Here is a 14,645-nt window from a genome sequence, read left to right on the forward strand (position 1 = left end):
TATTTTGTACATGTAAACATCTTTCCTGATTACATCAATCTCCACAGGCTGACTTTTTTACTCTTACATCCTCTCCAATCTCCTAAATTTGCTTTCAAATCTTCTGACTATTACTATTACTATTTTAATCCTCTGGTTTGCAAAACAGGGTATATGTGAATTAGGGCAGATCTGATGCCCTGATGGAAGCAATGGATTAGAGAGAAAAGGAGAGACATTGCAAACAGGTCTGAGAGTTTATATTGCATAGAGAAGGTCAGTCAAGTCCATCAGGCAAATAAAGAAATAAACCCCAAATTCTCCTTTTTCTTCACAGCCAAATCTCAGCAGGAACAGCAGTCACTCACATGAAATCAGGGACATATCCCAAACAGTTGATTTTTGCCTGCAAGCTGCCTGAAGGGAGGCACCTTTAATAAACTGTGCTACATTTGGAAAAGTCATTTGAATTCTGTAATTAGCAGATATACAAGGAGAGCTAACTGTGCGTGTTTGTGTGTACACAGCTCTGGAAGAGGGAGTTTAATGAACTGTGTCTCCTGCAACTGCAAATCAAGTTTCATTTTGTCAGTGCTGAGCCACGTGATGCTGTGATGCAGCTTCCAACACCACAACACACTTTTCCTCCTATAAAATATCCTCTCCCGCTTTTATTTTTTCATAGGATCATGGAATGGTTTGGGTTGGAAGGGTCCTTGAAGATCACTTGGTTCCATTTCCCCTGCCATGGACACTTTCCACTGTCCCAGGTTGCTCCAAGACCCATCCAACCTGGCCTTGGGCACTTCCCAGGATGGGGCAGCCACAGCTTCTCTGTGTACCCTGTGTCAGGATCTCCCCATCCTCATAGGGAAGAATTTATTCCTAATATCCAATCTACATCTACTGTCTGTCAGTTTGAAGCCTTTCCCCCTTGTTCTGCCACTACATGTCTCTGTCACAAGTCTCTTTTCTCTTTCGTTTTGGGTCCATGGACCTTGGCCAAGTAGAACTGGAGGGTAAAAGAAAAGGAACAAGAAAAAGCTACAGAAACATCTGTTTTCATTTAACTCCAGCCAGCAGCTGACCTCCCACAGCTGCTCAATCACTCCTCACTCGCTGGTGGGGTGGGTGAGAAGCAGGAAGGGCCTTGACCCTGTGTAAGAACTGCTCAGCAGTAACTAAAATATCCCTGGATTATCAGCACTGCTTTCATTACAAACCCAAACCACAGCCTCATACTGGCTACTGTGAAGAAAATTATCTCCATCCCAGCCAAAACCAGCACAGTTTCCTACTCCATCTTCACTTTAAAAATAAAAAACCACCACCCCCAAAGACAAAAAAAACCCCAAACAACAGAAAAATAACACCTCCAAGAACCACAGAATGCCCTCTTTCACTGTGGGCCGTCTTTTCTGTGTTATCTCCACACCATTCTCTGCCACAAGACCAGCACAAGGAAAGCTTTATACGATCAATACACATCCTAGTGGCATTAATCACCAACAGGAATGGAAAAAACCAAAGTAATCCTGACAAAAAGGTGTCCAGCTATAATAAAAGGATGGAAAAAAAAGGTGAGGACAAATGAGGGGAAAAAATGAAAAGGCTGGGACAAAGAAAGATCTGCAACAATTTAAAATAAACTCACAGTCCATCCTGCAGCTCTTGAGTATCGTTTGAGGTCCCCAGAGATCGAAGACTTCTTTCCAGAGAGGTCACTGTCAACAGCAGAGAAAGAAAAGATAAAGAAGCAGCACACCTTCTCAGAGGAAAAAAAATGCTGGATCTTAGTTCAGATGTTTGTCTTTAATTTTTTTTTTTTTAAATACAATTAAGTATTTGAACAAGTAAGCTGTGAGAGAAAGGGGACAACATCTACCAGTGGCTACTGCCACAGAATGATAAATTGGGTCCTTTGGAAGCTTAAATGGTGAATCCATGTATAACATGCCATGACATGATGGAATATGACCCCTTGTCAGGAAAACCTCAGTTCCGTGGACATTGCACAGATCTCTGACTCTTCCAGCCTTGAGGTGACGCAGAATTGTGCACTGAGCATTTCCAGCTGGAAATGTGCCCCTGGTGAAGAGGCAAGAAATTGCATAATAACTGTTTGTTGCTCTGAATTATAATTAAGAGACAGAACACTGATGTCTACTCTGATATCTTCCATCTCCTCATTCAAGATGCTTAAACTCAAAATGTTTTCTATCTTTTGGCTCAGAAAAAAATGGAGATGTGATCATCTACTGTGTTTGTGTTCCACAACTTCTTGGGATTTTCCATCAGAAGAAGAGAATACTCTAAAAGCAGTTGGAAGGTGCAAACATGGTTTGCTTTGTAATTTTCAATTACTTCAGATTTAAATATTTATATATATGTGTGTGTGTATATAAAAGCAGAAATCTAGGAATACTGTTGCCTTTTTCCACCCTTTAATTTCACTGTCTCAATTCACTTTCAAATTAACAACAGGTCACTACTTTTGGACTTAGCACAGCCAGCAAGCAAAGCACTTCAAGATTTCCCACAATGGAAAATGTTAAATAAATTACATTCTTGATATTTACATGTGGGATTTCTTTCAGGACATTTCCAGTTGTAAAAACCCATAACCCGTTATCAGTCACGCTTCAATATTTAAGGATAGAAAGAAGAAAAGATTAAAAACATGGTTCAATTATTTCTGCAGAAATTTAAGAAATCCTCTGTTTTAATGACTTTGCAGACTTGGACTTGGCCTGTAATTTTGAACAAGTCACTTAATTATATTTCCACTGTCAGACAAAATCCTCTCTTCTCTTTTGGGCTCTGATGGCTTGACACCAGAAGTCACTAAACAGCATAAAAAGTAACTAATGTGCCTGAACTACATGAATATTCAAAAAAACTTTGAATACCACCATATATTTCCATCAATTCTAGTTCTCAATAACAGATTTTACTGCAGAGTTTGGAGATTCAGTAAGATAAAGCCTCAAGGAATTGTCTGTAACTGAGCTAATAATTATTTTTCTTTGCTGGAAGCACAGTGTTCTAAAGAATAAATTGGAAGTTTTCACTAATAACCATTTGCTTCTGTAGAAGGACACCACTGACCCTGCAGAGATCTCATGAATACTATAATTCCCTCTTTCCCTCTCCACAATCCTAACAAATCAATTTCCCTTGGAATCCACATGCTGTTCAGTTCAAATACAAAATTTTGCATCAACTAAAAATACTTTTTGGCCCATCAACCCTTTGGAACAAAGCAGAGTGTGGTCCTTGGAGAATGGACAGCAAGCCAAGGTAAATAAACAACTTGTGTGTACACTGAATTTGTAAGAACAAGTTAATGCCATGTGTGCAATTCCAGAACAAAACCAGCAGCTACTGCCTCCATGAACCTTTCTAACCTGACCTGCAAAAGTAAAGATAATTCAAAATGAGTTTTACTGCCACTGCTTTGGAGAAGACTGGAGTGGGAAGCAGTTTTGCTACTGAACAAAACACTTCAAGACTTCACACTCAAGCCATTTTACACTGAGGCAAACCCAGGAGCTGTCAGATTTGTTCAGCATTTTGGAAAACCTACAAAAAGGTGAAAAGAATATGAGACATGAACTCAAGAGGTGAGAAAAGAATTCATCAGTTAGATGAGAATGTGATCTGTGATTAAGTTCTTATCCAATAATTTTACCTAATATTCCAATTCAAGCACAGTATTTAGACAACTAAATAAATGTCAGTTGTTCCAAAATGACAAGAGATGCATGCTGGAGGAGCCAAAGGTTATCATTTGATATAGCTCTTATGTGGAAAACAGCAGGACAAAAACTCCAACATGACTTTCCTAAATCTCAGGAAAGCCAAAAGAGCCCTGGGCTGCACCAAAAGAGGAGTGGGCCAGAAGCTCAGTGGAGGTGATTTTCCCCCTCTACTCTCCTCCCATGAGACCCCACCTGGACTGCATCCAGCTCTGGGGCCCCCATCCAAGAAGGATGATGACCTGTTGAAGAAAATCCAGGAGGACATGGAGATGACCACAGCACTGGAGCAGCTCTGCTCTGAAGCCAGGCTGGGACAGCTGGAATTATTCAGCCTGGAGAAGAGAAGGCTCCAGAGAGGACTTAGGGCACCTTCCAGTGCCTAAAGGGGCTCCAAGAGAATGGGAGAGGAACTCTGGACAAGGGCATGAAGTGATAAAACAAGAGGGAAAGGAGTCACAGGTTCAGACTGTATATTAGGAAGAAATTCTTCCCTGTGAGGGTGGTGAAGCCCTGGCAGAGGTTTCCCAGAGAAGCTGTGGCTGCCCCATCCCTGGAAATGTCCAAGGCCAGGTTGGATGGGACTTGGAGCAGCCTGGGACAGTGGAAGGTGTCCCTGCCCATGGCAGGGGGATGGAACCAAGTGATCTTTAAGGTCCTTTCCAACCCAAACCATTCCAGGATTCTATAATTAAATCTGAGCTACTCTGGGTAAATCTAATTTGCTTTGACTAAGAATGAATTTATCAAAATCTCTGCAGCTCTTGTGCTGGATGTGGAAAATCTCTCTCAATGTACCAGTTCTGGTCATGTGAGCAGTAATTTGACCAGAGGAGCAAAACATCAAGCTCTGCTGGAAGGATGTGTGAAGCCATTCTTGAAACAGGAATCTTATTTTAAAAGTCTTGTTCTTTTTCTCATTAAAAGGCACGCCCAAGTCTCCAGAATGAGGCACATTCACAAGGCATCAGTGATGTTGGAGCTGCACTGATTTACTTCACAGAGAGCTTGGTTCCCAGTTGCCTGTGCCACTGCAATCCTCAAATCAATGGGGGATGAGAAACCATCCTGAGATGGAAATGGAGATCTATCACACCTGAGGGATACAGGAAAGTGCTCAGCCTTTAAGATCAAGGTAATGGGACTGCACGTGGCACCAACCAGTTATGGGCAGTCATTAAAGAGTGAGGAGCAGGAAATTAGAGAGGCAAGAGAGCCATTAGAGAGTTCAGGTTCTCCATCTGGCAGCACAGGCCTGATTCCTCCAGTATATCTCCACTGACCAGGCAAGATGCACCAGAGCAACTCCATTTAGGAGTGTTATTTTTTGTACCTACATATAAGATACTTACTAAGAGGCAGCTAAAAGCTGCACATGAAAAAAAATGCAAGGTCTTGATAAAAGTATAGATTAAAAAAAAAAAAAAAAGCCGTAAATGAGACAAATTCAGGCAGTATTTGAGCTCCTTTTTGTGTGCTGATAAGAAAATCAACTAAACTAAAAAAAAACCCCAAAACATGAAAGTTGCAAAAGTCAAGGCATACGTGACAACCTGGTCTATTGGAAGGTGTCCCTGCCCATGGCAGAAGGTTGGAGCAAGATGACCTTTAAGGGCCCTTCCAACCCAAGCTATTCTATGATGCTATGAACCTTCCTTATTTCCAACAGGGATGGCCCCAAAAGATTAAAGAAAGAAAGCAGGCGCAAAGATTAGGAAAAATCTCCCTCTACCCTTTCATACTTCCATAATAGATGGCACTAAAAAAAGTCTATAAGCTCACAACCTGGCAGGAGAGTGATCCAGTAGCATATAAACAGAACCAGCTGTCCTGGCTAAAATTTTTATTCAACAAATGAGGAAGATTTCCATTTTCATGGCAGAAAAAGGGAGCAGGAAGCATTTATAGGTGAGAATAATCACAATCAACTCAGAGCTATAAAATCCCCCTTGGTCAGGAAGCAAGTCCTGAAGTGCCCAAGAAGAATTTAAATCACCTCAAAGGCTCAGAATTCTGTAAAAAGAACAAGGACAGCAAAGAGGGACAAAGCACACTGTGTTTATTACTTCTGCAGTGTTACTCAATAAAATTCAATGGTGCTTTAAAATCCTGGTACAAAGTTGACTCCTTGTTTCATTAAAAATAGTCATTCCCCAAAGACATAAAAGGTATTGCTGAGATTGGCCTCAACCTGGGATTTTTAGAATCTAAACAACAAAATCATAACATGACCAACTCCTGACAGCTTGGAACAGTCTGGCCAGGGAAGGGGTGAAGTCACAATTCCTGGTAATGTTCAAAACAAAAACTGACAAGGCACTTCCCAAGGTTTAGTGGCCTTGGTAGCATTCCATCAAAGCTTGGACTTGGAGATTTTTTGGAGGTCTTTTCCAACTGTATGATTCTACAAATCTATGATCTTCAGCAACCCAAAAGGGACAAATGCATTTCAGGAGCACAGTTAGATCTCCAAACACAATGGAGAACCTCAAAAAACCCAGAGAGGCTGCAGCAAGCCAGGAAAAGGAGGGAAAGAGGAGCTGTGATAGGATTTATGCAATTTGTAGGATGTTCAGCACACCATGCCCAGCACAAAAGAGTAACTCCATCATCTGGTGACCATCTGAAATGTAGCTGCCTGTTCCTTGCTCAGCCACAAACAACATCACTGACTTATTTTCCATGCTTAAAGTCAGAGCTTCGTGAGTTTTCTGAAGAGATTTTATGCTACAGAAAGAATCATGGGCATTCTTCCCCATTTTCTAAGCCTAAAAAGTTCTTTACCTAAAGTGAACTAGCTCTACCAAATATTAGCACTACACTCAGCAGCCTTCTCCTGAAAATCTCTAACCACTTTTTGGGGAAAGACTATAAAAAATAAACTGAATGAAACTGAAAAAAAATTAATATGGGTAGTGAACAGAGCAACAACAGTGAAGTATCTTATGGGCATTTCTTCAACCTGAAAGCACTTTAAAAGGTATTATAGATTCATTGGTTCATAGATTTTAAAAGCCAGAGAGAGCAATTCTGATTATCCAACCTGATTTCCTCCCAGAAAATTTTGTCCCATCACTCCCACATCAAGACTGGGGACTGCAGCTGGACTAAAGTATATCTTATAAAAAAGATATTTGAATCTTGATTTAAAGGTTCCTGGCAAAGCCAAATCCATCAAGCCCCCTTCACAAGCAGTTCTAACGGCTGGTTACCCTCATATAGAAGGATTGAATTTGTCTAGCTTTAAGTCTTATCTCCTGATCTCTTCCTATGTGAGAACAATAGATTAACAAGCCCCTTGTTATCTATTTGATATCTTTCTTCCTAGAGAGGTACTTACACACCAAGATTGAGTCCTCTTGGATGTCTCAAACAGAAATTTGGATGGCACGAATTTTAAAGTCAGATTTTCAGACATCAAACAGTTTGGGCTTTTTTCTGCACCCTCTCCATTTTGGCAAAATAGTTTTGAGTGCAGGCATTGTCACTATCTGCTTCACAGAGCACTCAGTTCAGGCAACTCTTAAGAGGAAATACATCATCACCACCTCAAGAGGAGAAATAACAACAACAGTGGTTGTCAAACATGAATTGAAGGGGTTAAGGCAATTCTAACAAAGAATGAAAACAGAAATTGGGTTGTGGTATTTCGAAAGTGACGTGCCATTCACCTTTAGGTTTTCTCAGGATAAAACTCCGCTGTGGAGGGAGTTGTGTTTGAAGCACAGGGGCACATCAAGTCAGCCCCAATCTGGCCAGGCTGGACAGGAACAGCACACACAGACTCACGAGAAGGCTGCACAACTTCAGTCTGAGCCTTCAGTTTGGAAGCAGAAGTGCTGCTACCACTCATCGCTGGCATTGTCAAATTAAAACTATTGGTGCTGGAGCAGCCAAAATTGGTGCTAATGCAGGTATTTCTGTGTTTTATGGTGTGGTTGTTCACCCACCTGAAAGCCAAGTATTACAGCTGGGAGGTTCCAGCTCCCACAGTGGCCATAATCCCTTTTTTACATGGTATGTCACCAATTCAAGGGTCACCAATCCCCTGTAGTCATAGAAAAATTGGTGCTTGAATTTTCCTGGCAGACGGAGCATACACAACTCATCGAAAGTAGAGACAATTACATTTGAGAAGTTTTTATTTCCCATCCCTGTTCCAAGAAGGATCCCTTGCTACGACGACCAGGGCTCCACACCTAGGACACACTAGGGAAGAATTACACAAATAAGGAGGCACCAAAATCCTTTCCCTACACCTAGGCCAGGCCTCCCTGTCACCCAAGACAGAAAGAACAGACACAGAAGCTGTCCAGGTGATTCTAAAGCAATTTCAAGGTCTATTGTAAAATAAGCACTGATAACTGCAGATCCCAGTCTGACACTGGTATGTTTTAGAACTGGGGTACAATGGCAATACCTTCCACCCAGCAATTTTAGTTTACATCTGTCTGCAAGATAAATTCCTCCAGCCTAACCCAACAAAACTGATGAGCCAGAGCTTGTTTCAAAGGAGGGAGGACTCTGCATCTCTAGGGGCTGGGGAGATACCCCTGCCCAACCTAGAGAGTGAAGAACAGCAGAATTTTGGTGTTTTTCTAAGGGAGATAGATGTTTTGCAAGCTCATGTGACAGGCTCTGAGCACAGCGTGCTGCAACATATTTGAAAACGAGCCTGGCTTGTTCCACCTTTCTGAGCTCTTAGCTCTCTATTGTAACAGATGACACAATTAAAAATAGAAAAAAAAAGGGATGTGGTCTCAGCAAGGATTGGAATGTATCTGTGCCTGTTGGATGGAACATATGGTGGAATATTTTTACATCTTTTAAGGAGCTGTGTGTTGGACATGTGCTGCTGCTCGTGAGATGCAGCAGCAGAAAAGCTGCATTAATATTTGCTCCCTGACAAGAGGAGCTGCCAGGGGCTGTGGCCACGCACAGGAATCATCAGCAGGACAGCACAGAAGGCACCAGGAAAGCTCCCATTTTACTCACCATTGGAGTTAATTCGGAAGACATTGGCTGAAGTCTCTTGAAAAAGTTCCTGCAGCTCACTGGGATCAATCTGAGTGGCTGTGAAGAGAAACACAGAAAAAAATAAAAGTGTTAATACTGGACACCACCAATCGCTGTGAAAAGGGGATGGTGATTTGAAAAGGGATGTAGATTCCTGCTTGCTGCAGAAATTTAGCCCAGGTAGGGTGGACTGATGCAGATTTACACAGGGCCTGGTTGTGGAACTTGCACTGGAGAGACAAATCCAGCACCACTAGGACAGTGAAGATGCTGCTGCAACACAGTGGATACAGCCCACATGGACTGAGATGGCATTTCTAGGGATTATCAGCAACCTGAATACAAATAATTCCACCTCATTTACCAAGTGGGAGTATCAGAACCACGAGTGAATGAGAAACCCCAATGGCAAGTGATGGTCACCCAGCACTTTCCAGAGCAGCAGGGCCCCATATCAGCTCCTGCTGTGGAAAAAGCAGCGAGCAGAGGGCACCTGCTCTGTGGGGTCAAAGCTTTTGGGGCAGGAGGGAGGTGGGAGCTCAGTGGGATCTCCACAGATTCCTCTCCTAACCCCCAAGAGAGGTTCCCCTCTTCCCATTCCTTCCTGATAGCTCAAATGCAAGGGGAAATGGGTCAGTGCCAGGAATTTCTACTGCGGGTGCACAGAAAAAATCTCACAACTTCATTCCTAAGGTCCCCACTTTAGCCAAGGTACTCAAATCAAGGAGAACACTGAAGTGAGGGTTTGAATATTTTGGGGTTTCAGATTTGGTGGAAGGTGGGGTGGGGGATTTTTTGGTTGGTTACTATTATTATTATTATTATTATTATTATTATTATTATTATTATTATTATTATTATTATTATTATTATTATTATTTCTGTTGTTGCTTTGGGGCTTTTTATTTGGTTGGTTTTGAGGGTTATTTTTGTTGTTGTTTTGTTTGTTTATATAGGAATTTTTGGTTGCATGTGTTCGAGTTTTTTTTGGTTTGGTTTGGTTTTTAGCTTCATTTCCCAACTTTCAAATCCCTGAAACTGTCCCCAACATCTCCACCATTTCATCATCCCCAGAGAAGGAGTCATGTGATGGTGGACTGAGCTATACTAGAGAATCACAGAGTATTTTGGGTTGGAAAAGACCTTTAAGATCATCTCATTCCATCCCCCTGCCATGGGTGGGGACACCTTCCACTATCCCAGGTTGCTCCAAGCCCTGTCCAACCTGGCCTTGGACACTTCCAGGGATGGGGCAGCCACAGCTTCTCTGGGCAGCCTCTGCCAGGGCCTCCCCACCCTCACAGGGAAGAATTCCTTCCAAATATCCAACCTAAATCTACCTTCCTTCAGCTTAACACTACTAATTATGGCTGTATCAAGCCCATCTCACAGAGTAAGGATACATCATGTAAATAAGCTTTAACCAGGCATTTCGATTTTGATTGATCACAACTCATTTGTAATGATGTCTTTGTCACCAGTTTTACGGCAGCAGCTTTCCAGCAGATTCTTTTTTATTCTGCCTCCCACCTGTGTCAGCTTTTGTGGGTTTCCCAGAAACTTTGGTCACATTCTGAAGCACCCCAGGGCTTGTCCACCCAACAGAGTCCAACAGCCCCTGTTATCCCCCAGCTGCTCCTCTGAGGTGAAGCATCTCAGACTCTCAGACTCAAACAGGAGCTGAGATTCATTTCTTTAAGTCAACAGACTGGAACTCTGACCTATTCTGCATCCCTTCACCACATTTCTCTAAGCTGCTAAAGCACCACACACCCAACCTGCACTTGGCAGAGCAGAAAGATAATGGTGGAGCAAGGCAAAAATGAGGAAAATTGGGCAAAATGAGAAGCCTGCTGGGTGCACTGCTCAGGTTAGGGCTGAGGATGCATCTCCCAGTGCTGGAGGAGCAGCTGCACATCCAGAAAGCAGAATTTCCACTGCTCCTCACACTCACTGAGGTGGCTCAGCCCCGTAACAGCTGTAAATAAAGTCATGGATCAGCCTGTCAGGATGAAACAAATCAGGGTATTAAATGCTGTTTAATCCAAATGCACAGGGCCTCATTGCTGGAGATTTTCCCACTCTCTTCCTGCAGTTTCTCCTAAATCAGCTGTCCCAGACACTCCTTTCCTTTGTTCTATTGTGACAGTGTTCACAGGAGTCCGAGGATGAGGGAAGGGACAGAGGATCTGACTCCATGTTTCAGAAGGCTTGATTTAATATTTTATGATGTATATTATATTAAAACCATACTAAAAGAATAGAAGAAAGGATTTCATCAGAAGGCTAGCTAAGAACAGAAAAGGAAAGAATGAATAACAAAGGTTTGTGTCTCAGACAGAGTCTGAGCCAGCTGACTGTGATTGGCCGTTAATTAGAAACAACCACATGAGACCAATCCCAGATGCACCTGTTGCATTCCACAGCAGCAGATAATCATTGTTTACAATTTGCTCCTGAGGTCTCTCAGCTTCTCAAGAGAAAAAATCCTAAGGAAAGGATTTTTTCGTAAAATGTGTCTGTGACAGTTCTATAGAGGAGGCTGTAGAAAAACAGAAATTAGTGTGGGCTCCCGTCCCCCAGGAATTTAATTTGTTACTAACAAAGTCCGGCTCTCATTAAATCACTGGTGAAAGAGCAGCATAGGAGAACATTTTTACATATTTAAGACTGTGATTACCCCCGTTTTAGGAGTTTTTTCTTGGATTTTCAGAGTGCTAACATGTTCCAGAGAACACTGGTCTGCACATTTTGGGATAGAACTCATTTTGGATGGGTGGGGGTTTTTTTTTTTAATTTTTTTTTATTCTTTCCTTAGAAACACTAAATTTGCCTCAAAAGATTTTTATCTTGGCCCAGCGATCCTGAGGTACTGAACAAAGCCCCAGATGAACCATGAAGCAACCAAACCAAGGTTTGGGAGTTCAACTGGGATCACTCAGCTGGGAACAGCGCTGCTTTAAATCCCCACATGATCCAGACTGCAGACTCCAGTGTGCTCCCACCTGGGGACGCTCCTGCCCCGCCTCCAGCAGGTGCCTCTGAGGAGTCATTTCGAATGCCAGAGTCACACCAAGAGTCAAGATGAAATATCCCAAACGTTGCAAAAGGCAGGAGAAGCACCAATTTCACTGAGGAGGAAACACAGAGCAACACTGAGAGCCCAGAGTTGTTCCATGAAGTTAAAAACTACCCCAAAAAATCCAGGTGCTAATTTGGGAGGGTGAGATTTATTTATATTTATTGGCTGCAAGATCAGTTTTCTCACCCTGTGCCACAATTCTCTAATGGGAAAGAAACAAGCATGTGGATCGTACTCTGAAATCATGGAAATAATTCATTTTTTAAGCCTCCACATATTCATTGTAGTCAAAATTAAATAAATGGAGAGGACTGTGAGGTTATTAACTCCTCCTCAAAGGCCTCTCAGTCCACACCTATCAAACAGCACCCACAATCCCCCTCACACCAAAAAAATGCATATTAAATCTAAAAAAAACAACCCCAACCAACAAAACAAATTAAACTTTTGTCCAAAATTTCCAAACAATTACTTTGACAATACAATTCAAGAAGAATGTTTTTTTTCTGAGAAAATTGCACTGCATCTGGCTTGCAGTTTCCTGCCCCTAGACGTTTTATTTCACGTCACAGCATGATGCCAGTTCTGGTTTTTACTTTGTTTTTATTTTGCAAAAGAAAAGAAAATAGTAACAAGGAGGCTGTTTTAACTACTCCAATTTCAAGCTTCAACACATCAAGCCGAGATGTTGTAACTATTCACGGAGGATGCAGCAGTTCAAGCAGACAAGCAGAACAATTTAAAAACAGCAGCAGAAAGCAAAGCAAAACTGCCTCTGTACCACCAAGCCAAGGAAGAAAAACCAAGACTGAGAAGTAAGTGGATGTGAAGTCTGATGAAAAATTAAACATCTTTGATTACATCAAGTGAATGCTTAAATATTATGATTCCCCAGGAAGGATTAGGAGGTTTCTGATATGCAATAAATGTTGTTATGCATTAAATACATGCCCTGACACTAACAGAGTTCAGGGCCACAGCTGGGAAAAAATGACTTTTATTTACACTGTGGTTCCTCAAGGCTGTGAAGGCTTTACAGTGGATGTGTTACAGAATCCCTCATGCAAATGGTTTCTCCTTTACTGCCTTAAATGGACATTTCCAAAAAACATTTGTACTGTTTCCATTTATTTTTCCAGGAAAATCCCCTTGGATCCCAGGACAACCCAATTTCCTCTGCTATCAGTTCAACCTCCTCCCTGCCTAGCATATACTGATTTCCTGCTATATTTATTGTTGTTGTATTTATTTTTATTCATAGAAATCATAGAGTGTTTGGGGTTGGAAGAGACCCTAAATATCATCTGGTCCTGCCACCATGGGCAGGGACAATTTCCACCAGACCAGGTCACTCAAACCCCCATCAACCAACTCCTAAAGCAGCAGAAACAATGGCATTTCTGATATTTGCCTATTTAATTCTTCTTTCTTTTGCCTGGAAAGCCCCACAGGCACCCAGGTAGGTGAAAGAGATGGAAAAAAAGCTTTTTAATACCTGCTCTGCCAAAGCAAAGTGTGTCACTGCACACTCTGCAGGGAGAGACCTCATCTGTGAGAGGGACCTTGAGGAATTTGTGACTTGGGTGTGGAGTTTTATCCAGAAATTTCTTCCTCTGGGCAAAAATCTGTGAGGCTGCAGCAAGTTTATATCCAGCCAAGCAACATCACCTCACACCCGTCTGCTGGGCAGAGGTGGCATCTTAGACCTCTGTGTTACCTGTGACACTCTGGATCAAGGCAAAAAAGGAGGAAGAAAAGAAAAGAAAAAAAAAAAAAGGAAAGAAAAAGGAAACTGAGTCATGGAATCACTTAGGTTGGAAAAAACCCTTTGAATCCAACCATTAACCAAGCACTGCCAAATCCACCACTAAACTGTGTGCCTTGAGGGCCTCTTTTACACATCCTTGAAATATCTCCAGGGATGGCGACTCAGTCAGTTCCCCTGACACCCTGTTCTCATAACTGATGACCCTTGCATTGAAGAAATTGTTCCTAATATCCAACACAACCCTCACCTGGTGAATCTTGAGGCCATTTCCTCTTTTTCCTACTGTTTCCTACTTGGGAGAAGTGACAGACCCCAGCCTGGCTGCAATCTCCCTTCAGGGAATTGTGAGGAGTGGTTGAGAAGCTTAAAAATCCATGCAAGCCTTACTCATGATTTTTGCAATCACTGTTTCAGAGAACACTCAGAATGCATCACATTCCACAATTCAGAGCAATTATAATCTTTAATTCATCACAATTCTGTCTACAGGAGCCAACTCTGGGTGAGGAATGGACAGTGGAGGGATGCGGTGTCTGTGCTTGGAGCAAAATAGAACTCAAGGACTAAAATAGACCCAAGCACCACCACCAGCAGCTTTGGTGGGGAGGAGAAATCCCAGCAGGAATTTATTTCAGTTCCTCTCCAGGACCAGCCAAACACGATGCCTGACCAGGCTCATAAGGGCTTGTCTGGAGTGAGCTGGATAAAATTAATGTAAAAGGGAATTGCTGGAGGTCCAGGACAGCACTCATGGCAAAGGAACCTACAGGAACATCCTTTCACTTAATGTTAATGAAAAGCACCTGTGTTTGCCACGTTAATCTTCCTTTCCTATTAATTATTTCACACTAATTTGGAGCTCCTAATGGCTTTTCTGCAGCCAGGTGAAGTCAATTCCCTCCCTGAACTCAATTTTGCAGCAAACTCAAAATAACCTAAAAGTTGCAGAGAAGAAGCAGCTGTAATTAAAGTAACTTGGGTAAAATGGGGGAAAAGAGGAAAAAACAGGACAAGAATTTGATCTTTCTACTTACAGTACCTA

The 14,645-nt window shown here is 42.2% G+C and overlaps 1 protein-coding gene across 4 annotated transcripts in view; it reads right to left on the reverse strand.

Moving 5' to 3' along the window:
* The window catches only part of TSNARE1 (t-SNARE domain containing 1), a 461,286-nt gene that overhangs the window by 299,638 nt on the left and 147,003 nt on the right, over positions 1-14,645 (reverse strand). For all 4 annotated transcript variants that reach the window (XM_036400134.2, XM_036400166.2, XM_036400142.2 and 1 more), the window contains exons 5-6: positions 8,733-8,810; positions 1,634-1,703 (exon numbers count right to left, since the gene is read on the reverse strand). In XM_036400134.2, coding sequence (XP_036256027.1) covers positions 1,634-1,703; positions 8,733-8,810 — 148 coding nt within the window. The remainder of the gene's footprint in view (positions 1-1,633; positions 1,704-8,732; positions 8,811-14,645) is intronic.

The sequence above is a fragment of the Molothrus ater genome, chromosome 1 (assembly GCF_012460135.2).
Source record: "Molothrus ater isolate BHLD 08-10-18 breed brown headed cowbird chromosome 1, BPBGC_Mater_1.1, whole genome shotgun sequence".
NCBI classification, from domain to species: domain Eukaryota; kingdom Metazoa; phylum Chordata; class Aves; order Passeriformes; family Icteridae; genus Molothrus; species Molothrus ater.